We start from the raw sequence: 24,933 nt of genomic DNA, 5'->3' as shown, positions 1-24,933 counted from the left end.
ATGTGAAAACTCCTTTCAGAACAGCTCTACACACAAAGGCACAACAAGGTATGTGGAGTAATCCATTGGCACAATTGCAAAAAATTCAATGACCTATTTCCACAAAGCTCAAGGAAACATGAACCAAAAGCAATCACTGACAACAAGGAAGTAATGCTCATGTTGGACCTGATTATCCCAGAGCGTGAACATCGAAAACAGTCTTGTGACCGAATATCGTACTTTGGTACAGAAAGGAAAATATGGCATTGGTAACTGAGATGACAGTACCTGGCATCTTTGGCCTAAACAATGCAGGAATCAAGAAAATGACCAAATAACAGGATCTCAAAAAGGAAGTCAAAAGATCTTGGAAGCTGTCGAATGCCAAATTTGTACCAGTGATAATGGAAGCCACAGGGTTGATGAAGAAGAGCCTTATGGAGGTCTTAAAATCCATCCTTGGGAATATTACGACAAACGAACTCCAGTTGGAAGCTGTCCAGGACTCAGTGATGATCCTGAATAGAGCCCTCAGAACAAAACTTTGAGAATAAGAAAACTTCACACCCTGGTTCATGAATCATGATTCCTTAAAAAATGGAAGTGTATACTTTGAGACCAGGGAGGACTTTGTTCAATCTTCTGAAATTCATGCATGGAGATAACAACCAATTTCACACACACACAAACATCGTACTTGATTTCAGACAAATATGGCCACTGAGCTCAAGGGAAATGATGTAACTTCGCAGGATGCTGTCGGTAGCAGTGACACCATCTTTGATGTTGCTTTTCTCTCTGCACTCCACGGGGAGGGATTCTTTCCCAATTAGGAAGAATCTCTCGCCATGAATGCCAACCTATTGGGTGTGTCTGTGCTCCTTATCCTTTGAATGTTGAGCATCAAGCAAGGAAGCAGCAGTAACAATTTTAGAAGTCTTTTCTCTGACTTGGCCAGGGTCGGAATTGAAACGCTGACCTCTCAGACTAGAATGGACACCAAATCTGGTCGAAAACAATGTTTGGTACATGTTCCGTGCTGCCTCCTTGCTTGACACTCAGGAAACAGACTACAAGACGAGAGCGAAGTTGATGGCATGACATCGCAAATCCCCACGCTTCCCACCTAAACCAAGCTGTTTCACCAGGAATTACCCAATCGATATAGTAAAGCTGGAGCGTCTGTCTATCCCTGAATGACTCCCTCAGTTTTGGGGCTCACCCCACCAAGCTTTCTGTGGAACCTTTTGGGGTCCCAGCAGGTGTCATAATGTGGATGGGAGGTTTCATGAATTTCTTTATGCAATTGTGATTTTGAGTTTCCACCCGTAAGAAACTGTTCCCTTTCTCCGCATGTAAACTGATTCACATGTTTGGCATTAGCAATTTCATCATTCACCGCATGTAGAATCATTCGCTGGTTTGGTAATTCCTCAATACAATTGTGATTTGGAGTTTCCACTCGTACGATGCCAATCTTTCTCGCAAAGATAGAAAAAAAAGATGAGGAATCCAGTCTATCAAGAAATTTTGCAGTGAATTAAAATGCCTGCGAGTAGACACATTAGGGAGATTGGCATTCACCGTTTCCGCATTGTCTGTATCCATGTATCGACTTTTCCATCAACATCACACCACATTTGCTTGAGACGTTGATTTTTTTTTTGAATAACCCATTTCCTTCATCATGGTGCATAAGAGCCAATCCCTCCTCCCCAGCCAACACCATCACCATCATTATTGTTATCAGCATCGTCATGAAAGGTACATTGATTTTAGTCCTACTCCCACAGTTTTGGGGGCATCCCCACCAAATTTTCTGAACCACGATTGGGGTCCCTGTATGTGTCTTAAAAGTGGGTGGGAGTTTTTATGAAATTTCTCAAAGCATATTTTTTGTTGTTGATATTTTGGGCTCCCATCCATGCACAGCATGGGTACCTTGCTTGTATCAAATATAGAGTTGAAGTGTTTTCCCCCGTTGTGACCCCTGCGACTGTAAATCCCAACCCCTGGGACATGAGCCAGGGTGAAATAAAAAAAACAAAACATAACATATTGCATGCGTCTCCCAATATTGATTGCATACACAAACTTTCATCTAAAAATGTTAAAAATGTGCCTGGAATTGCATTTTTCAGCATTTGACCTTTTGACCCCAACACAAGGAGCAGGGGCAAAAATGACACTGCTCTTGCAACTTCGTGCCACGCGGTGAACATAACTACCAAGTTTCATGAATTTCTGCCCAACTGTTTAGGAAATAGGGTGGACGGATGGAGCCGTTTACAATATTCCTCCCATTTTTTTCAAAAAAGCAGAGGGATAACAATATCTGATGCAGGGGACCAAGTAAGAAATGCATTGAACAGTTATATTTTGCTGAAGGATGTGTTTGAGGGGGTAATAAAATGAAATTAAAAGCTGAAGCCAACTATGTCAAAACAAACCTGAGACAGCCAGTTGTGTTCGTGAGCACACCAGGGTGCTTGTCCTCTAAAAAGTAACTGCGGCTCTCGTGATGCGGCAGCAGCACCGAGTTCACGAGGACAATCAATGCATCTTGGAGAATGGGCATCTTGAGTGCATCACATGATGACAGGTTCCACAGCACACCTGTCAGGAACAGAAATGGTACACAGTAAGCAAACCAGAGCACTTACCAGCTCACAAGATGTAGTGAGCTTGGATTGCTTTTTTGGATTGGTACCCTTTGCTGAACACTAAATCGCTAAAATTTAATTGCTCTGTTCTCACCAATCCAAACTCAATATGCGTCCATCTTGTGACCAATGAAATCTCACTAGATCTTGTTCAGATCAATCAAATCTCACTGCATAATGGCTAAAAGACCAGTTATCTTATTGGAAGTAGAGGTTTGGGCCATGAGAAAGGAAGAGTAGATATTGCTTGAGAGGAAAGAGATGCAGATATTGAGAGGGTTGATTGGAATCTCTCTGAGGGAAAGGAAGAAGAACTGGGGAAATATCACAAAGTGATGCAATAGCAAGGGATATTCATGAAAAGGCACATCAGGCATGTCTGAAAATCACTCCGGCCACCGTAAAACCCTTCACTCCTCAAAACACACTAAAAACGCAAAGAAAACTGAGAACCCTCTCCGTGGGCGTACTTCCTGTGCAGCTGCCCTTTGCAGGGCAGCTCACTAGACATATTCAATGCCATGACGGTATTGTGGCAAAGACTTCAGGACCCCCCACTCTTTGATGACAGGAGGAAAAACACAGGGTAACCTTCCCGGGTTGGATTGCGGTAGTGTGTGTCAGGGTGGTGCTGAGATGTCGTCCACTAGAAGGCGGTCTCCTTGGGTTAACCTGAGGTGGTCCCCTTTGGGTGGGTGCCTGGAATGTCCTATCCCGAAGCGAGGATGATCACCTGTCTACGTTATCATCTGAACTGAAGTGTTTGAACATAGGTGTTGCAGCACTCTGAGGTTTGGAGACCGGATAGTGGCAAGATCGTGGTGGGTGGTTACACCTACTATTGGTCTGGTCGCTGTCATGGTTACCATGCCCAAGGAGTTGCTGCAGCTGTGTCCAATAAGCTGACTCCATTGAAAATTGAGGTAACACCAGTCAACGAGAGAATTATGAGACAAAGGATTCGTCATTCCTTGGGTGTCGTTTCCCTGGTCTTTGTATGTGCTCCGACTGAGGAGAGTGATCTCATCGTCAATGCCACGCTCAAGTCTGTGGTTGATCAGTGCCCCAGGGTAGATACTCTTCCAGTCTTGGGGGATTTCAATGGACATGCCTTGTTGATGTTCACTGGAGGATGATCTAGAACTGCAGGGTCTACCGGAGTGCTCAATTCCTCAATACCATCCACAGGCTTGTTTTGGCAACTCTAATGTTGCAACACAAATCCAGGAGAATGGTACCATCCCAGTCTAGGCTGGATGTTGGCAAGCTCAAGGATGAAAGGGTAGCTGAAGAGTTTGTGAACATGCTGAGAAGGGATTTGGGGGTCTGGGTGCTTTGGGGAATCCTGAAGAGTAATGGAGTGCCTTCAAGACAACAATCCTTGATGTTGCCGGTGGATATCTTGGAACTCACTGAAGGGCGAAGAAGAATTTTGTCTCTCAAAGGACACTGGATACCGTTGACCAGAGTTGCAAGACGAGGCTTAATGGCAGAGCTGAGCTGTTCAGCGAGTTGAGGTGTAAAACTGAACATGCGCTGAGGGTGGACAAGGTGGCCTATGTATGAGGAATCTGAGGGGGTAGAGCATCACCTGTGGTCAAGTGATTCTCATCCTGATTACAGAGGAATTCACACATTGCATTCCTCCAAGCCCATCCCTCGGAGCACTGTAGTTGGAGCAGAGAGTGGTGGTCTCTTGACAGAGGAGTCTGAAGTGAAGGCCCGCTGGGATGGTTACATTGAGTGGTTGTACCAGGCTGATCCACCAGCTGTTGAATTGAACGTCAAGGTGTTACAATCCCTGTTGCTGACCCTCCAATGAACTGTAATGTATATTGCTGGTATACTATGTCGGAGTGGCAACCCATCCAGGAGTGTGCCCAATAGCCAAGGAGACTGCTTAAGCAGCACAAATGCTATGCACAGAGTATGGTCTCAATATCTCTATCTATCTATCTATCTATCTATCTATCTATCTCTCTCTCCAATTGTGATCCGCCTTCGTTTGTGGAAAGACAGGCTGCGTTTAATTGGTTGAAATGGGGTAAAGCTCCTGGGATCTGTGGCATCCATCCTGAAGTTCTCAACACTGGTGAAAATGCTGTACTCATGTTGTTGCATGCAGTTCTGTACTCTGCCTGAAACACAAGCATCATCCCAAGTGACTGGAAGAGGGGCCTCGTTGTCCCTCTCTGGAAAGGGAAGGGTGATCGCCAAGACTGAAACAACTACCGAGGGGTGACGCTGCTCTCAGTGCCGGGCAAGGTCTTTGCTCGGATAATTCTTGATAGGGTTCGCCACCATCTGCTTGAGCACCAGCGTCCAGAGCAGTCAGGCTTTACACTAAAGAGGTCAACGATTGACCGTATCCTTGCACTTCGTGTCCTCACCGAACGCAGACGAGAGTTTCGGCAGGGGCTGCTTGCAGCCTATGTTGATCTCTGTAAAGCGTTCGATTCAGTGAATCGGGATGTCCTCTGGAGGATTCTTGGTCTTCGTGTGGTGCCACCAAAACTGATCGATCTGATGTCTGAACTCTACTCTGGTACTGAGAGTGCTGTGAAGTGTGGTGGTACCATCTCTGACTTATTTCCAGTTGTTACTGGAGTTTGTCAGGGGTGTGTACTGCCCCCCACAATTTTCAGCGCTTGTATGAACTAGATCCTGGGGAGGATGTTGGAGAGATTAAGCTGCGGTGCATCGTTGGGAAATGTCAAGATCTCTGACCGTTATTTTGCAGATGATGCAGTCATCTTTGTGGAGACTCTGGATATCCTTTTGATGGCCCTCGAGGTGTTGAATGAGGAGTCGGAGCCGCTGGGATTATGGGTTTCCTGGGTGAAAACTAAAATCCAGGCTTTCAATGACATCTTGGATGCTGCTATATTGTCTGTACCAGTTTGTGGTGAGGATGTTGAGGTCATGGAGAGATTCACTTACCTTGGCAGTGATATTGATGTCTCTGCTGGCTGTGAGCCAGAGGTCAAGAGATGTCTGGGTCAGGCCTGGGGAGTCATTGATTCACTGGATCATCGGGTGTGGCGCTGTCGGTATCGGTGCGGGAGGACAAAAGTCCAAGTCTTCAGGTCCTTGGTGCTTCCAGTCTTGCCACACAGATGTGAGACCTGGACTCTGCCAGGGATCTGAGACAGCTACTTAATTTCTTTGGTACCAGTTCTCTTCGGAGAATCCTTGGCTATCGCTGGTCTGGCTGTGTATCCAATGAGTGGTTGCTGAGAGAGACTCAAATGAGATTTGTTTCCCGCATAATCCATGAGCGTCAGCTGTGGCTGTATGGACAAGTGGCTCGTTTTCCTGACGTTGATCCTGCTCACCAGATTCTCTGAGTGAGGGAGCCTCGTGAGTGGAGGGGGCCAATGGGCTGACTACGTGCCTAGTGTTTGCAGCAGGTTGATCAGCATCATAAGGAGATGGGGATGGGTCAAGAATCTGCCTGGCGGATGGCCAGACGGTGCCCCTGGTGTCCCGGCGGAAAGTGGACGCAGTGACGCACCGCGCCGTTGTATGCTCTTATACCTGACCTGACCTGTATAGGTTGGGGAATGTGCTCGGGTGGGAGAAGGGAAAAGTTCATTGAGGAAAGTTTGATATGAATGCTGCTGGCAGTTGAGAAGAAGTAAACGAAGACTGAGTTGGAAGGTAGTGGTAATGAAGGAAATGGGAGAAATTGGGGTGCAACTAGAGGAAGTTCAGGATAGAGTGATGTGGAGAGAACTTGTGCGGCTGACCGCATAAGAAGGCGGGATTAATCAGGACCATTATAATACTAGTCATCGTAGTAGCAGTGGTAGTAAATCTTGTTCTGACTCATCAAAACTTAATACATCTCATTCAATGAAAATCGAAACTATTTCTCAACCAACACATCATCGAAACATATCCCTCAAGGCAGCATCACATATTTATACAGCACATTCTCTGCCACCAAAGTGCAAGGCCAATTTCTGCTCAATGTGTTTTTGCAATTATCCTCATTTCATCACATCAAATGGCTCCCACCAGCCTTCTCTCGAGTGAACAGCCAGACAATGCTTTTGTGTATAATGAACATCCAGCTGTCACACACGGGCATAGTTTCAGGGCAAAAATGCCTGCTCCGCACAGCAATTCGTCCTTTAATGTGCAGCTGCTTCTCTATTCTCATGGCATTTCAGCTCAATTATCCACTGGGTGCCTGCGGGTGGTCACTGTGCTGGCCTTGGTTGTGCAGCGATGCGATGCACACATTGTTGAGTCCCAGTCAGAAATGGTTTACCCCACTGCATATAACACATTTGTTTAAGCCTCGCTCATCGGAAATGTACACAGTATAAAAGGAGGTGCAAATTACCACAACTGTTTACATCAAATGTCGATGGAACTTGTATTTGCTATATTACGAGGTCTTTTGACTTTTTATCCAAAATGTACAAAAACGAAACCGTTTTCTCAGCACCTTTTCTCCAAATGACATTGGTGCTTAAGCAGCGAGATAGCTCAGATGGTAACATTTTCTCCACCAAGTTGTCCAATCTCCTATGGGGTTGGATTAAAATATGATGGCTCTCTTCTCCAAGTTAAAGTTGCGGAGGTTAAATATGCCACAGAATCATCCAAAAACAGAGGGCCGTTATCTGCTGGCACACTGGCCGAATTATCTTTCTGATTCACACTACCTGCAGGGGACGGGCAGGTGTGGGACAAGCTTTGGGGAATAATTTCACCTCGTGAAAGCGATAGCATATATTACGCTGCTTCATGCTTAAGCCATGATTTATAAAAGTTCATGTTGAGATAATGTCTGACAACTTCTTTAAATGCCACAATTATTCCCACCTTTTTGTTGGGTCAGCCAAGAGAGGGAGGTTTAACTCAAGTCTTTCATGACTCATCTGGCTGGGCCTGACATTCAACTGGAGTCGATTTGGGCAGGGGTTAGTAATTTGTTCAGGAAGCCGGAAAGAGTTTGCCAACTCTTTTGCCAAGGACACTGCTGGACCTTTAACGTCTATCAACTTATACGAGCACACAAGACATGCAGATTAACGTCCATCCGAGATACAACACACTTTGTAACGTGACGTCATGCCTGTGAAGCACCAATCCAGTTTACAGTCGGGTGGAGAATCGATCACATACAAGACAACTCAAAAGGTAAGTGTGCAACCTCGACTTCCGGTTTGGGATTGCTCCACAAGTGGGTCAAATCTACAGGTGCTCCTTCCACCTCAAAGTTAAGTTTTCCGAACCGGATCAGTCGTGATTTTCTGTTATATTTTCATCCCTGTGCGCTGTTTGTAGTTTCATCGAAATTTTTACGTGATAAATCCTACCGTGTTGTTGATAATGTCCAATACATTTTTCGTGCAACCCAGACCTACTTCTCGAATCTCCAGGAGCTAAATTGTTTCAGTTATAAAGTTGTTTGTCATTCCGTTTCTTTCTTTTTTCCCCAATTTTTTTTGTCCTTTCTGCTTCTTCCACGTTATCCTATTCTCCCCTCATTGCAAAAACTAAAAAAAAAAAAAAAAAACCAAAAAACTCTTTCACTCCGAAACATCATATCATTCTGCCTTCCACTTGCATTTCCTGTACATCTTTCTTTAGTTCTCCCTTTTCTCAATATCTTCATTGAAGAATACGCTTCTTCCTTTAAAAGTTAAAATGCTTTGCTTTCCTTATTTCTCCAGCATGAGTAACACACCTTCTTCGTCATCACTTTTCTATTGGGTAGTCGATCTCGTCGAAAAAAAAAAAAATTCCAAAATTTTTTTTTTGAAATTTGTTCTACCCTTTTTATCAGTATTTCAAATCAAAATGTTTGTCTGTCTGTTTGTCCCTCTGTTCGGTCCAGTGCTCCGTTAATACAATGGTGATTTAGATGAAACTTGGTTGGTAGGTTCATACCATGACCTAGTGTTGTACAAATGAGAACCATTGCTATGGACACCACCATTGCCGAGCAACGGGACTTTGAAATTTTTGAAAAATCAGAAAAAAATTATTTTTTCGAAAATCAAAAATGGGGCCACGAGCGACTGTGGGCAGTACATTCAGCCATATTGTCAAAAATTTCCAGCCAGATCCTATGAAAACTGTCGGAGAAGATAGACTTTGAATGAACCCTGGTCGAAAACAATAAAAAAAACGAAGTTCGTTATATCTCAGAGACTATGAGTCAGATATACATGAAACTGGTATGGTATGTTAATGGTATGTCCTAGTTATGTGTGAGAAAGAACCGTTGCTATGGACCCCTCCGTTGCCTAGCAACGGCCGAAAAACCTCTAAATGTGGGGATATTTTAACGAAAAAACAATCTGCAGCATTAACCCTTGAAGCTAGAATCATGAATTTTCTTGTGCTTAATCCTCAGGTCATTCCCCATCGAATGGGCCCATCACGTCAGGTTCTATTTGGTAGTTGACTCCCCATGTCCGCCTCCCGGCTTGTTCGTCAGACAGTTTCTTTCTCTTCTTCTTCTGGACAAGGCATACTTTGCAAACCTGTCTCTCATTAGAGTACTTGGTCTGTTAAACATCCTCCAGTACATATAGCATGCACGACCTTTCTTTGTGCCTTCAACCAAACTTACTTTCACCCATCCCATGATCTTTATCTCAGAATGTTAAATATGGGAATCTTGAGAAATCCAGTTCGCAGAGATTTTCTGCACACAACAATCAAATCCCCTTCACATTATTACACAGTGTCAAATGCGTACGCATCAGAACTCTCCCACAAATCCACGTCCTTCCAACCTCACCCATTCAACGTGTCCCCCTCTTCAGCATCCCTCCAATTCATGCTCCCCCTATCTGCAGGATTTGAGTGACTGAACTTTCTCAAGAGGATTGTTAAGAAAGTAGATGGGAGGGTTTGTCAGACAGTCCCTTCAGAGTGAGTATCAGTTAAAAGCTATGTGTTGTGGTAAGTCTTTGCATTAGTAAATGCCTGTAAATGAACGAATGAAATGGACGGTTAGATGTTATAAGTTTTGTTTAGGCCTAAGTCACATTTGCACTTCGGCGAGGATACGGCGGCCGTACGCCCTCTGAATTGACAGACACATGCGGCGGCCGCAGAGTTTCTGTGGTGGCCTCAGGGTGGCCCTACGCCGTTTGGCTATCTTTTACAGGCCGTAGGGGTCGCCGTGGAATTATAACGCGGAGTTATAACTTTTTTTCATTTCTACGTTCGCCGTAGCAATTCGACAAGCCGAAAAAAAAAACTGGTAAAAAAAAAAAAATGAACCCACTCGTTACCGTCCGTCTGGCCGCACGTTCGCCTTAGGGGCCCCCTGCGGTCGCCTTGCGGGCACCTTGAGGCTACCTTGCGTCTGCCTTAAAATTCTATGGCCGCCGCGCGACATCAAATCAAAGACTGTACGGCAACCCCACATTTTCGGTCTCCACAATGTATAAATACGCCGTGCGGCTTCCCGAAAAAAAAAAAAAACATGTGACTGCTACATTGTGTGACTGTGGAAATACTGTGGCAGCCGTATAATTGCTAGTGGCCGTAGATTTTGTAGACCCCACGGCCGCCGTGGCAAATGTGACTTCGGCCTTAGCACAGATTGGTAAATTGTAAGATAAACTGCTTGATGTAATGAGCTAATTTTGACTGTAGATGGCAGTATTGTACTGTAAACCTGGTGATATTCGTGAAGGTTCTTGAACGTTCTCAGATGAAACTTCCAGAATGGACAAGAACTGCATTTGCTGGAATGCATGGGATTGTTCTGTAATACCATATAAAATCGTGAGAGAGGTGCAGAGAGACGGGTTATGTGTGATGAGCTACGAGTTTCGATCATCCCCGTGCTCGAGTTAACTCTGAGTGAACGAGGTGTTAATGTCCAGAGCGGTTGTTTACGCGTGGAGCCGATCGTCATCAGGTTGTTAAAAACTCATTAAGATTGTGCATCAGGAAATAATTCCTTTGAGCTCTTTAAATCAACCGAGATGGGTCATTGTCCGAGAGGACACCGCGACGAGAATCAAAGGACCGACAGTCCCGAAGGGCGAGGTGAATACGCGCGTGAGTTGTGTCGGCAGGACTGGGACACTGGGCGGTGGAAATAACAATGCGGAAATTGGAGTTGGCTATTGTGTGTAATGATGAACTTCCTCATTATCTCTGCCACCGAAGGTGAAAGAGGACATGTTTTCACCCCTTTCTGTCGGCCTGTCTGTCTGTTTGTTTGTTTGTGTACAGGATATCTCAAAAAGTTGATGAAGGATCCGAATGAAATCTTGTGGACAAGTTGGGGGTGTGACAAGGATGAACCGATTCGATTTTGGTGAAGATCCAGATCCCGATCCGACAACTGGAATTTTAAAGTGATTCTTCACCATTGAGAGAAAAAAGGAAACCTGATGCAATTTCATACCAGATTTTCTGGATGGTGTTTGCAAGATCAGGCAGTGCTTTTATCTATCCATTGTGGCAGCAACAGTGCACAAAATGGTTATGTGGCTATTGACTTTTTTCCTTTATCGAAATGCATTATACAAACTGTCTTTCAATTTACTGCACACCTTTATTGTGCTGAAACTCTTAACATGATATCAAGATAATGAAAATCCATGACTTGGTCAATTTTCTGATCGCGAAGATTTAATAATAAGAATTTATGTAAAAATAATAATCGATATATTCTACCAGCCAAAAGTTTTAGAACAACCCATTTTTCAGTTTTTACTGAAATTTAAACAGTTCGAGTCCAGTGAATAACCTGAAATGGTACAAGGCTAAGCGGTAAACTGCCATAGGTAAAAAAACAAGTTTAGGTTACCAAAAACTGAAAAATAATGTAAATTTCAGAGTTGTTAAAAAAGGCCCTTTTCAGGGAACAAGTAATGTGTTAGCAACTGCAGCTGCTCTGCAGCAATGGAAGTAAATTAAGCCTTGAAAGTTGATGCAAACAATTCCTGCAGGTGTCCCAACTTTTGTTGATTAGTTACAAACCCTCTGTCTGTATGAAAGCAGTGTTTGAACAGACAGCGTTGCTACACCCTCTGAAGCATTGTTTGGACAATATTGCACTGCAGGAAGGGGTGTATTGCTATCATAATGACAAGAAAAAGACAATTAACAAGGGAAGACAGACAGACCATTATAACCCTTAAAAGTGTAGGTCTTTCCTTTGGAGAAATTGCAAAGGAGCCAAGGTGTCAGTGAGTACAGTTTCCTACACCAGCAAAAGGCACTTGGAAACTGGAGGAAACTCAGACAGGAAGAGGTCTGGCAGACCCAAAGCCACAACACAATCAGAAGACAAGTTTCTGAGAGTCAACAGCTTGTGTGATAGGCAGCTCACAGGACAATGGCTTCAAGCACAGCTTAAAACTGGTCGAACTAAAGAAGTCTCAGTTTCAACTGTGAAGAGAAGACTTCGAGCTGCAGGTTTGACAGGTCGAGTGGCAGTGAGAAAGCCATTGCTAAGATGGCAAAATAAGAAAAAGAGGCTTGCCTGGGCCATGAAGCACCGCCCGCTAACTACTGAAAACTCGAAAGTCTTATGGACCGAAGAATCAAAATTTGAAATCTTCGGTTCATTATGCAGGGTTTTTGTACGCCGTCAAGTAGGTGAAAGGATGGTTCCTCAGTGTGTGACACCAACTGTCAAACATGGAGGAGGAAGCGTGATGATCTGGAGCTCTTTTGCTGGACCCAAATTTGGTGACTTGCACAGAGTGACTGGCACCCTGAACCAAAACTGCTGCAGCATTTTGCAGCGCCATGCAATACCCCTCTGGTCTACACCGAGTTTGTCAGGGGTTCATCCTACAGTAAGATAACGACTCAAAACATACCTCCAGGCTATGTCAGAACTACCTGAGAAGAAAACAACAAGACAGTAGACTTCAAATCATGGAATGGCCAGCACAGTCTCCAGACTTAAACCCCATCGAGGTGGTTTGGGATGAACTGGTCAGAAGGGTGAAAGCAAAGCAACCTACAAGTGCAACACAGTTGTGGGAACTTCTGCAACAGTGTTGGGAAGAACTTTCCGAACAATATTTGATTTCCATTACGGAAAGAATGCTACGAGTATGTTCGGCTGTTATATCTGCAAAAGGTGGCTACTTTGATGAGTCAAAAATTTAGATTAATTTTGTTCAACAAAACGATTCCACGATATCTTTTTTTATCTGCAATTGTTTATTTGTTCTATGCTGTAATTTCAGAGTACATTGAAACATTAAACTGCTTACATTTCAGTAAAAACTGGAAAAAATTTGGGTGTTATAAAACTTTTGACCGGTAGAGTACTGTCGGACCCTGCTATTCACGGATTCCCAATTCATGGACCCCATGTATTCGCGGGTCATAAAGTGTGACCTGCTTAAACCTTCACACTGCACGTATTCACGTTTTTTTGAAAAAAATTTAATTTTATTTTTAACACTTCAGGACTGGTCTCCTGCATCCACCTGGGAAATTAGAAATCAGCCAACATCCCAGCATTACATAATAAAAAGGTGCAAAATCGGATCCCCTGAATTACAGCCCAATTAGCTTACTGCACTTCCAATCATCAGCGGGGTCATGGAATCAATATATCGGAGATGACATAAAATCATTCCTTTTCACCAACAGTCTCATCTCAAATCATCAATCTGGATTCACACCTGGTCACTCGACCTTGGACATGCTGCTTCTACTCTCCCAACAATAGTGGAGGCCTTCAATATCAGCCATGAGATGAGGACCATCTCTCTGGACATATCTTGAGCTTTAGATGCAATCTGGCATCCTGCCTTGCTCTCCAAACTGTCTGCCTATGGAATCCAAGGCCAACTCCACTCTTGGATTCCTGACTTCCTCCCCTCTTGTAGACGTGTGGCTCTCAACGGAACCCTTTCATCTCCTCTCCCTGTCAAGGCTGGAGTAACCAAATGCAGTGTTCTCGGCCCCATATTATTCCTAATCTTCATCAATGATCTCACTGACTCTCAGGAAAATCCTTTTTATCTCTTTGCTGATGACTCCACTCTGTGCCGTGACATCTCCATCCTTCTGAGAAACAGGCAGCAGCTTCTTCTCTCTCATCACACCTTGACAAAATCACAAACTGGTCAAACACAATTTTGCTTTTGTATCCGTATTGTCCACCCTTTGCGTTTTTCCCTTACCCCTCATCTTTACCTGCATCCCTTGTTTGTCTGTCTCTGACTACTTTCTACCTCCACCCTGCTGTTGTTGTTTCCCATTTCTCCTGCTGTTCATTTGTTATGTTGCATCCTGATTTGTTCAGTGTACTCGCTCCTCCATGAGCCTAGACCATGTTAAAAAAATTTTTTTTCTTAAAACCAATGCCCTAGCATTTGCTGCATTTTTCAGGAATGCATCACCCCCCCCCCCCGCGAATAGCAGGGTTCAACAACATAACGGAGCAAATATATGTATGCATGTATGTATGTACTGCATGTGCGTATATCTGCTTTATACCCATTGGTTGGACAGCTGGCTTGATGCCACCCACAATTTTATCCAGAAACATGCATATGTACACCAGTTTGGAAGTCTAAGCCTCAGATATCTTCGCAAGTGTCATATTCACAATTGTAATGCACTCCCTATAAATTTTCCATTCGAGATAAAACAACCTAAGCGACTGTAAAAAGTATCAACAAATATCAAAAGGTTGGATCTGAGATGTGTCATGGGCCTAATGATGGCAACAGGTCCGTGACACGTCTCAGCTCCAACCTGTTCATATTTTTTTCAGCACCTGGCTTCAGGTCTTAGGCTTCAGGTGTCAGCTAATGAGCCAGTGCAATTGGAATTATCCAAGATATACGACCACAATCTATTATTATACATGCAGTATGCATGTGTTTGCTTCAATTCTGTAACACGGGATATTTGAATTTTTGGGAGCGATTGAGGCAGTGGTATGTTGCTGATACACCGCCCAAATAAAGGGATGTGTCAGAGGAACGTGTTGGATGCTTGGAACAAGATGGTCCATCAGGCGGGAACTTTGCAAGTAATAATAATAATAATAATAGTATTAATAATAATAATAATAATATTATATGTTCCCTTGCAAGGAATTTCAACACAGGAAGAGGTAATTATAAGCCCATCCAGCCTGTGCTAGTGTTGCTAATTTATTGATGTTTGTTCATGCTCTTTCCTTTTTAAATGCTGAGCATCAAGCAAGGAAGCCTCCATGTACCATGACTCAAGCAAGGAAGCAGCATGTGATACGACTCAGTTTTTGGTATGACTCAGCCATTTGTTTGACCCACCAACCTCCCAGATGATCAGAGCAGACAGTCATCAAAAATCATGCCACCGAGTCTGGTCTGGTTAAGTGTTTGTCTCCATGATTGCGGACATCATGCCACTGAGTCTGGTTAAGTGTTTAAATAGAATTGATAAAAATGTTTCATTTTGTTCTCAAGTTTGCATCATGAACACTTAATTGGTTTAAAATATCATAATGCTTCTCAGGAGAGGGGAGGGGGGGGGGGGTGGTTGATGATTGATTGATATAATTGTTGTACGATGCGGTGAACAACATTTCAACAACGAAATATTTAAGTATTTGTTATACAGCCAAAATCCCTTGCCATATTGCTAAATAATCACTTCATTACAACTTCAGAGATCCTAGTTAATATTGGCAGCTGTTATATCCAAATGCAAAGAACAGAATCCTCACTGATAAGCCTCAAACAGTCCATTTGCTTGTACAATGAATCGTCGACTTCCTTTCCCAAGATGAAATGATTTTGCTCGCACTGTTGCCAGTACAAAATTCAGGTGATACCATCACTGAATTAAAAAAAAAAAATATATATATATATATATATATATATATCTCGAAATACTAATCCACTAAGGGGTGGCTGTGTTACAATGGACAATATTCACAGATGTTGCCAACAAAAATGAGTCAATCTAAGTGAGCTCGATCATCTCGAAGTATAAAATGTATGCAAATTTTGTCACGCAACATATCATGTGGTTTATAAGCTATATCAGATTTGCATGTACAAATGGATGAAATTGACAAAGTTGAATGGGCCTTGCTCACTGCTGTGGGGAGCAAGAAGGAGCTTCAGGCATTGGCATTTCATCGGAGCAAAATTTACATCAGCTTTCATGAATGAGACTAGTTCTTCATTCGACATTGTATGGATACATATTCAACAACAATTGTAAGAGAGTAGAAGGATCACAAGGTGTCTTGCTGACATATCCTTGGATCAGACATCAAGGGTCTTCACCACATTTTCTGCACCACAAGGGTCACTGCTGACATTTTCAGACTGGATGTGTGAAGATTTAACGAGAAAGGCAAGACGACCTGAACATCACATCCAGAATTAGAACTCTTGGAAGTGCAGGTGACTTTGCAGGAGTATTTTGGTTTCAAAATCGAGTTGTGATGTGAATCGGTGGTTACAATGATTTTGAAATGTGTATGCTTGGCAAGACTGCTGTGATTTGCAAGGCGTTTTAGAAACTGTATACTTCAGTGACATCACAAAAGCCATGACAGAGTTGACAAAGGCAAATGGCTCCGTCTTGAAAGTGCACAACAAGATTGTTGACAGAGTATTTCTGGAGTGGCAATGCTAGGCCGATCTAAAACTACCTCTGAAAAGAGCAACATGCATTGAAAACAGCCCCTTATGTATCGAACCCCTTGACATAAGCAATGTGCTACGTGAGGCATGTGCCACACATTGTCAATGGAGGGTGAAAATGGAGCAATGGAAAGGTGGACAAATCAGGCTTGTTCCTACAGAAACAATGTGATGGGAGAGAAGGGGGCAGGTATGCAGCAAATAGAGACAAAATAGGTCATCCTTTGCAGCAGGTCACTTTGTGCCAAGCGACCATCATTGATGTGTAGAACAAGAATGCCCACAGGCAAGTGGTTCCTGGAACACGATGAAAGCTCCAATGAAAGAATGGAAATGGTTGTGCGATTCAACACCATTGACAACAGACAGAAGGATCTGGATGTTGCAGAGATTTCATGAAGCGCTGGTCACCAATGTACATCCTTGAAAGTTTGTAAGGTGCTGGAGTAAATGTCATGGTCATGCAAATGTTGAGCTGGGATGATGGTGGGGTCTTCGATCCTCCATGGAGGGCCATGTGCTGAAATGTGAATACTTAAGTCAGAAATTGTTTGACAGAACAAGTTCATTTTGAAATTCTATTCCTGTACATGGAAAGGAATTGGTATATATATATATATATATATATGTATATATATATATATATATATATATATATATATATATATATATATATATATATATATATATATATATATATATATATATATATTTTTTTTTGAGTTCAATCACTGACACAGGAATGTCAAGAGTGGATGAAAAAGAGATGAGGACAATTCAATTATTCCACACAAAACCAAAATCGTTGAAAACGTATTTAGCAATGAAATGTCTCATTAATAGCATAACCATGTTTAAAAAAAACAACAACAGTGAATATTGTCCCGCTGTCAGCAGCAATATGAACAAAGTGAATAAACAAAAATAGCAAACTCAGAGATAAAAATAGGTCTGGAACATCTTTCAACAGGGTTGAACATTAAACTGTCTGGTCATGATGCAGTCATCATTGGCTGCTCTATGTCAGAACAAACTGTCCTGAAAAGGACAAAAATTAATGCATTTATGTTGGTGACATTAAGTAAAGAGAGTATCTCCTGAAGAATAGGTCATCATGTGCCAGATGGCTGTGCAAAGTCCTGGCTTCAGGTTCACAATGTTTTGATTTTTTTTTTTAATTTAAACAAAAGTTTTTTTGTATACAAAGTCTCTGTGTTCATGGACGAGCGAAATGACGGAGGAGAAAAGGTTGGGCACTGGGGCCACAGTTGGACACAAGGAAGGGAATGAATGAGTGAAAAAAAAGAGGAGAGAGATAAGGGGAGGATACACAGTAAACTCCAAGTAAGACAGCTGAGTTCGGTGCAATTAATCAGGGTGAAAAGATTATGGGTTGGGATGCAGGTTGATGACATGCGAATGCGGTGCATTTGCTTGCCTGAAGCCTTCGAGGGAAGAGCATAATTGAACCATCTCTGGAAGGCGGTTCCATTAAAGGGAGAAAAGAGGACCAAAACAGTGGAGATGGATCGAAAGCCTGGATTTGGAAGTTAAAAAGGAGGGGGATACTGGGAGAATGTATGTGTGTTGTTTTGGAAGAGATGGGAAAGGGTGGAGGCTCGAGATAGCAGAGGGAGCAAGACTGGAGGAGAGTGGTAAAAAAACAACAAGATGACAGCACATTGTCTGTGATGTGAGAGCAACAGGTCTCGTGCCTCAGTCTCATCACGGGAGACTCCAATAATGTTGAGAGCTTTACATTCCCCAGAATCAAAAGGAAACAGTTTTCCTTGGGCACCAGACAATAATGGGAGAGCAGTACTCCATTGAGCTTGACTGAGCAGCTCTGATGTTTCAAACAATGACCGAGGAATGATGGAGAATGCAAAGACTGCAGCTGCCTATGGAGGGCAGATTAGTGATATGATTGCCCCGGGAGAGGTCATGGCTGATGGTGAGGATTTCAAAAGACTAAACATCTTCCAGTGGCTGACCATGAAAATACATAGGGCATCGGTTCGCTCGATGATCCTTCTGGAGCGACAGGGTGAAACTGAGATTTGCCAGCACTGAAAGACATGTTCCATTTGTCAGATCACGCTGACTTGTATGTTGTAGGCAGAAAGCTTGGCAAGCACAGCAAGATGCCAGACTGTGTTGAATACCATAAATATGTCCAGGAAGATGTTGTAGTTTTATATCCTAAGCATATTGAGAGGGAGTGAAGTCATTTACGAGTTTGGCTAGCAAGTCACATAATTTGTGAGGACAACAAGTACATATACCACAAATGCAGTGCCCCCTGTAAGTTAGGGTGCAAATTTGTAATTTCGTCAGGATTCCAGTGCCAAGTCATCCACTCTTTGTTGAAAGACAGGGTGAGATTTCAATTGCCCACGAATTTTTGCTGTCTGAAGGGACACTCATTTTAATGTCAATCCAAAGGAAAGCACGCGTTGTGCCACAACATCCAGCCGGAGAAGCACCAATCTAACAGTTTATAGTTGGGCCGGGAATCAAATCCAGACAAAACGGCGAAAAGCAAGTGTATTCCTGCATCATCATGTCAGGATACTGTATTAATTAGCACTACCTGCCTCAGGTGGGAGCACTGGAAATGGCACGGACACGATGAGAAAAATGGTCTCTTCCTTCACAAAGTTTCCTTGCAAGAACAAAAATTATATTTTTAAACCAAGAAATATGTGTCCATAAAAGGTTGTGGCAATTTCTTATCTAGCAAGCTTGGAACGTAATAAAAAAAGAAACGTGGCAGCCATGTAAGAATCATGTTAAATTTTACAATTCTTTGGTTGTTACATCAAAAATGGAAGATCGATCCCCTGCCAGGAATTCGTCATTCGACAGTCGTGTAATAAATGAAGGAAAGATATGGCGGAAAATCCAGGAAGAGGATGGTCCAATCTTATCTGAAGCGACTCAAATAGGCACAAAGGGTTTTTGGAGGGTAAAATCATGGAGACAAAGCCTGATAAATACACTTGGAGAACAACGAAGACAAGGAACACGTACGATGTCATCATCTTTACAAACAACTAGTGATAAAGCCTCATAAGACGCAACCTCTCGTGGAGTAGACCATGGAGATATCTGCGACACACACACACGGCGTCTCGTACTTAAAAGGTCAGACTAGACAGGGATGACAATGATTTAATGGAATGCCACACGATTCATGTTGGCCGGAGCAGCACCAAAGCCATGGAAGATTCTTCACCACACATTCGATTATCTGAAGTCATTTCGAAGCCTTTGATTTGTGCTGATTTTTCCTTAAAAAGTTATCATCCTTCATGGGAGCAACGAAGAAGCATGACAGTTGGTCCATCCAATAGCAGTTGTTTAATTTAAAAAATAAAAATAATTCCCTTTATGTTAAAAGCTCCCTCTTAAATTTTTTGATTTTAAGGATGTGACACTTGGGCATACCTCAAGGCCTGTGCATAATACTGGATATACTATAAATATTTCACCATGCGAAAGGTAAACATGTTATTTCTAGTGTGTTTACAAGAGCACCACATGAAAGAAAATACCTTTGTATTACACCAATTGTCGAAAAACATTGCTTACTTTATAATGCACCAGGTGTAATCATATTGAGGGCAGATAAGGAGGGGTGGGGGTGGTTGGAGGTGCGGAAACATTTGTGGTACCCAGAATGTTTGGGTAGGTTCCATTGCATCTCTTTCAAGGTTTTTGACAATAAAGTATAACTGCCTACGTGGAAGTGCACCTCATATCGAGCGAATCACAGTCCATGAGGGGACTTGTTGACGATGACTTAAAATCAGTTCACCGTGCGATGCTGGTGATACCTCAAACTGCTACATTTGAGGTGATGAAGTTTTTGAATGAATGTGACTGCAAAACTTTGTTCCATGAAGGTGCAGAGCAGAGGAGAGAACTAATGAATCAATGTGGCTGGAAAAGTTCCATACTGTCTTGAAAAAGAACTATCTTGATTCCTTTCCTTGACCACATTATTTGCTCATTTTCTTTCAGGTTCACCAGTGTATGAAAGCATAAACTACAAAGTATGCACCAAAACTGAAGCTCTCGAAACTTTCGATGAAGATGTTCCTATTTCTCAAAATTCTCCAACAATTACTTGTGAACTCACCCCCACCAACCATTTCCCCTCTCCCATTTTCAGTTATCGCTGTGCATACGAGGCTCGCTTCCCTCCTATAAAGCTGAGTGCTCCCAGTTGTGTGATTTTTCTGTCCAAATATTTTAACTATTTTCAGACTGTTCAACATTGTTGTGTTCATTGTTGTCCTAAAGGGTATATTTGTAAACTTTCCTTTGCTGCATGTTCAAGATATTCAGTATGCCTCATGTACTTGGCGACTTCCCTGGATCATTTCTCTCCATCATCATCATAATATAATTGGCGTAAGCCTAGAACTTCTCACACACTTTTCTCTGAACATGTTCTGTTCATACTTCGGAAATCTTCAAATTTTGTGTTCCATGTATTTACGCAAGTGATAGCGGATTCCAAAAAATCGAATATAGATAGAATTTTCAGAGGGAATCGATGTCACAATCAGCAGCGTTTGGCGGCAAACCGACGGCCGGGTCCCAGATGACATGCACGGGATAGCAGTACAACATAGCTGGTAGCAGACGACAGACTGTACACAGGGAATGACAAAAAATACGCATTGTGCAAAATGCAAGTGGTACTTTGGAACGCCAAGACTTCCCAAACATTGTCGGCATGTCCGCTAAGTGTCACAGCAATTTCATAGGGATCGTGTGACGGCGACCGGGTTTTTAGTGTGCAAGCTTGGTATTATAATAGAGATATATGTATATATATTGTTACGGCTGTGGAAATTTGCAATACATCATAAAGGGTCCTCAGGTGAGATATATCGATAAGTTCATGTGTAGTTAGCCCACACCTGTTGTTTAGAGGGAATATGTGTGATTCATCCGGGCTGCGACGCTTTGATTTAGCCATTTTTATTTCTCTATCGTTATTTTGGACCATTAAGCTGCCAACAACTCAAACACCACCACCTTTGCCTCTTTACCTCCACAACTCCATCCCGCAAACATCGCTTCACCGCCATTCCCAAACGACGCCCGCCAACCACCAAACCACCACAGCAAACCCCCCACCACCTTCGCCTTTCTCCTTCCACAACCATCGACCCCACCACCAGTCAACACCAAACGTCGTACTGTCTGAAGCCGTTCGGTGATTGCTGCCGAACGCAGCAAGCCGCGAATGCAATGGATGCCTTCACGGGAGAGAAATTCGGATCAGGAAGGCTTCACGCCCCTTTTCCTCCATCCAATGTTCGAGCGTTGGGCGGTGTGGCCCGCCTCCAAGCGCGATGAATGCGAATTCCTCTCAGGAAGGAATTCGGATCAAAAGAGGCTCACGCCCCTTTTTCCCACACCAATGGATGAATAGAGGGTGGCGTGGCCCCGCCTCCAATCACGTTTTGATCCTAAAATCTGCATACAGGCTCCTCCCCCGGTCTATAAAAGACGCGAGTCTGTGTGGAACTCGTAGTAGTGTGGGGGTCGCTTTTCTCGTCGTTGGTGTCGTCTCATCGCTGGTCGTTGGTGTCGTCTCGTCGCTGGAATCAAGCCACCTTCGCTTTCACAAGCGACCAAGCCAGCCAGCCATTCCCCTCGCTCGACCCTGAGCATCAACAATCCCCCCCCCATCTGCACTGAGATAGTGCCGGTGGCCCCGTTCATTCCCCACCCTAACCGTGGTGCCGACCAAACCGTGCTTGCGCAGAGCACGCCGAGAGGGCTCACCGACCACGCCAGGGGCACGGAGTCGGGGTGCAACTGCGCTGACATTGCAGCTTGCCCGCCATCGCGTCACGAGGACGCGGGTAAGACCTTTTCGGTCTCTTGGACCTGGCCGCTCCTCCAGGTTCCGCGCACATTTGGTCCACGGACCCCGTCTACCTCCCTGCCTATGGGGAGGTCTTTCCTGTTTATTTTGAATGCATGATGTGGTGCCGAGTCCCGACAAGTATAATTGTTTAAGCGTTGTAAATAATTATAGTCGGTAGTAGTGCTTTTGCTTTTGTTGCTTTTGCTGCCCATTGCATGACTGCCTTACGTGCGTGTGTTGTGTGTGTGAAATAAAGGTGCTTGCTTGTTGAACTGTTTCCCGTTTCGTTGCGTCCTTTCCTCCATTGAAAGTTCCATCTTGCATCACGTAAGGGATTGGTAGAGGGTTGAAACACCCGATAAGTAATCTGAACCGTCGAGGTCGACAATAACTCCGCTCGGTTATCCCTGCAGCATGGAACGAGCCGCTTAAGCAGTTCGTGTCGGAAGTCGACCTGCGGCGAGGTACGATTGCCCAGTCGACCACTCGCGCAAGTACTCAGGTAGGTCGAATTTGGCGAGCAACCCTATCTGCGCGGGTGGGCAATTGGCACGATCGTGGTGAGGTTAAACCCCCACCCGTGACTGGCTCCTGGCGGTAGTTCCCGGAGGGTCACGACTGAATTGTCCGTTCCTGTGGGCGACGCGTCGCGATTCGAGTTACGTGGCCGATCGCACGCCGGACGGGCCAGAATTCGTAACAATATATATATATATATATATATATATATATATATATATATATATATATATATATATATATATATATATATATATATATATACAATGTTGACCATGTAATCTTTGTCTGTTTCACAGTCGCAGGTCCGAGGCCTCTGGCTTGGAGGTGACGCTTTGCTGTAGGACTACGTCCAATGGAGATCGGAATTGTGCTCGTCACACTCCACGTTTCGACTTACCTGCTGATCACATCATGTGCCTTCTGGTTGAATGGTTTGCATTAGCAGAAACAATTGTCTGGGTGGCAGATGGATGGTTGTGTTAAATTGTGGCAGTCATGCTGATCACGTGACAGGAAGTGCATCAAAATGACGGATTTTGTAAATTTTTGGGAAAATTGCGTAAATTCCTTCAAAAATCTTCCTCTCCAGATCCACAAGTCAGAATGCTACCAAATTTGGGTTTAAACAAAACAGGTCCAGTGGTCATATTTTTAATTAAAAAAATGATTCTTCACAATTGAGAGATCGGGCCAAAAACAATATATAGCACAATATTTCAAAACGTTGTGGATGGATTATGAGAAAAAAAAAAACGTGGGGGACGAGATGGGTTGGTGACAGGAACAAGCTGATTAAATTTTCATTAAGGTCTGGAAGCATATCCAGCCTCTTGGTGGGATAAAAAACGTAAACTGTTCGGCCTGGCGGAGGAGGTATGCACTCTACCGAGTGCCATTCTCATTCGAGTTGCATTGATTTTTCTGGCTTGGGGATTGCTTTTATTCACATTAACACAAATGTAAGTGGTCACTTCGTCCAAGGGGAGCACTCATGGTGAGATACAATATTAACTCAGGATCGTAGGAGATAACTATGTCAAGGAGACTAATATCCTGACATGTTGATGTCGGCATTGCCAGAAAACATTGAGCTGTGTAGTTGTTCGCAGAGTTAAAGTGCCCATATGCCCAATTAATCTCTGGGTGGATGAAATCACGAAGTAAGATGATCTGCTGGTTGTTGTTGACAAACAACTGCTCGATAAACGAATTCAAAAATTCAGTTTCTCTAAATCCTGGATGGGCTGCAGTTTACACAACCCAACAATAGGTGGATATTTCTTGCTACTTTTTTCATCCATAAAACAAATTCCTTAAATTCAGCATCAATTTCAACTTCCATACCAATGAGATCACTTCTTATGTAGAAAGGCAATCTCCCACAGACCATGTTTGCCTAAATATGTGAACATATTGCACCCCTATAGACTGACGGATGCTTCTGTTGTTCTTACTCTGCTAGATTTGGGTACAACTTCTACAATCATAAAAATATTTGGATTTTCTGTATCAACTGTCATCTCTAGTTCAGCCATCTTGTTGGAGAGAGAGTCAGCATTGGTGTAGTGTTTTTAGACTGCTTGCTTGATTTTCAGTGCAATTTTTCTTGACATGACAGGCGTTATCTGATGTTCTCATTTTATCAAGTCATTGTGCTGACTTGATCTGCCTGCTACCCACCATTATGGCACACAAAGAGGCACTTGTGTTTTGCTGCTTATTTGCCTCTCCTATTTTTCCTGTTCTTTAATTGCCTTGATGTTTGTCCCACTGTCAGTTCTACCTTGCTCTTCCATGAGAATCAGTCCTATAAAAAAGAAGCAAACTGACAGTCCCATTACAAACACGCTGTGTTAATAACCAGGTGCAAGTGGAAGAAAAGGAGTGAGAAGGGGAAATGGAGGGGTGAAAGGAAGGGTTACAAGGCAAGAGACTAAAGCTACATCAAAAACATTTTTTTTTTTAAAGAAAAAAATACAAGAGAGTTCAGAGAACATGATACCCTACACAGTGTTGAAGTGTATACTTCAATTTAAATAAAAAAATGATTTCAAAGATCGTAAAAAAAATAAAATTGAGCAGGTCAGCACTATTGAAGCAGTCTTATAAATCACCTTTGTACACTGTAATAAGATGATTGAGTCAGTTTTGAAGATGGAGGCCTTATTGATCATCATAGAACATAGCATTAATCAAGATAATGTATAGCCAAAATGTCGGTCTCTTCTTCACCCTGATACTATACCCTTTCATTTGCCAC

General features: G+C 43.2%; 1 protein-coding gene across 8 annotated transcripts in view; it reads right to left on the bottom strand.

Moving 5' to 3' along the window:
- LOC147027498 (uncharacterized) overlaps nt 1-24,933 on the bottom strand; it is a 504,607-nt gene that overhangs the window by 124,211 nt on the left and 355,463 nt on the right. For all 8 annotated transcript variants that reach the window (XM_085876963.1, XM_085876968.1, XM_085876964.1 and 5 more), the window contains one exon: nt 2,433-2,598. In XM_085876963.1, coding sequence (XP_085733089.1) covers nt 2,433-2,598 — 166 coding nt within the window. The remainder of the gene's footprint in view (nt 1-2,432; nt 2,599-24,933) is intronic.

Source organism: Eptatretus burgeri, chromosome 4 (assembly GCF_056783735.1).
Source record: "Eptatretus burgeri isolate ZD-2024b chromosome 4, Ebu_testis_v1, whole genome shotgun sequence".
In the NCBI taxonomy this organism is placed as follows: domain Eukaryota; kingdom Metazoa; phylum Chordata; class Myxini; order Myxiniformes; family Myxinidae; genus Eptatretus; species Eptatretus burgeri.
This window is presented reverse-complemented; position numbering and strand designations above follow the sequence as displayed.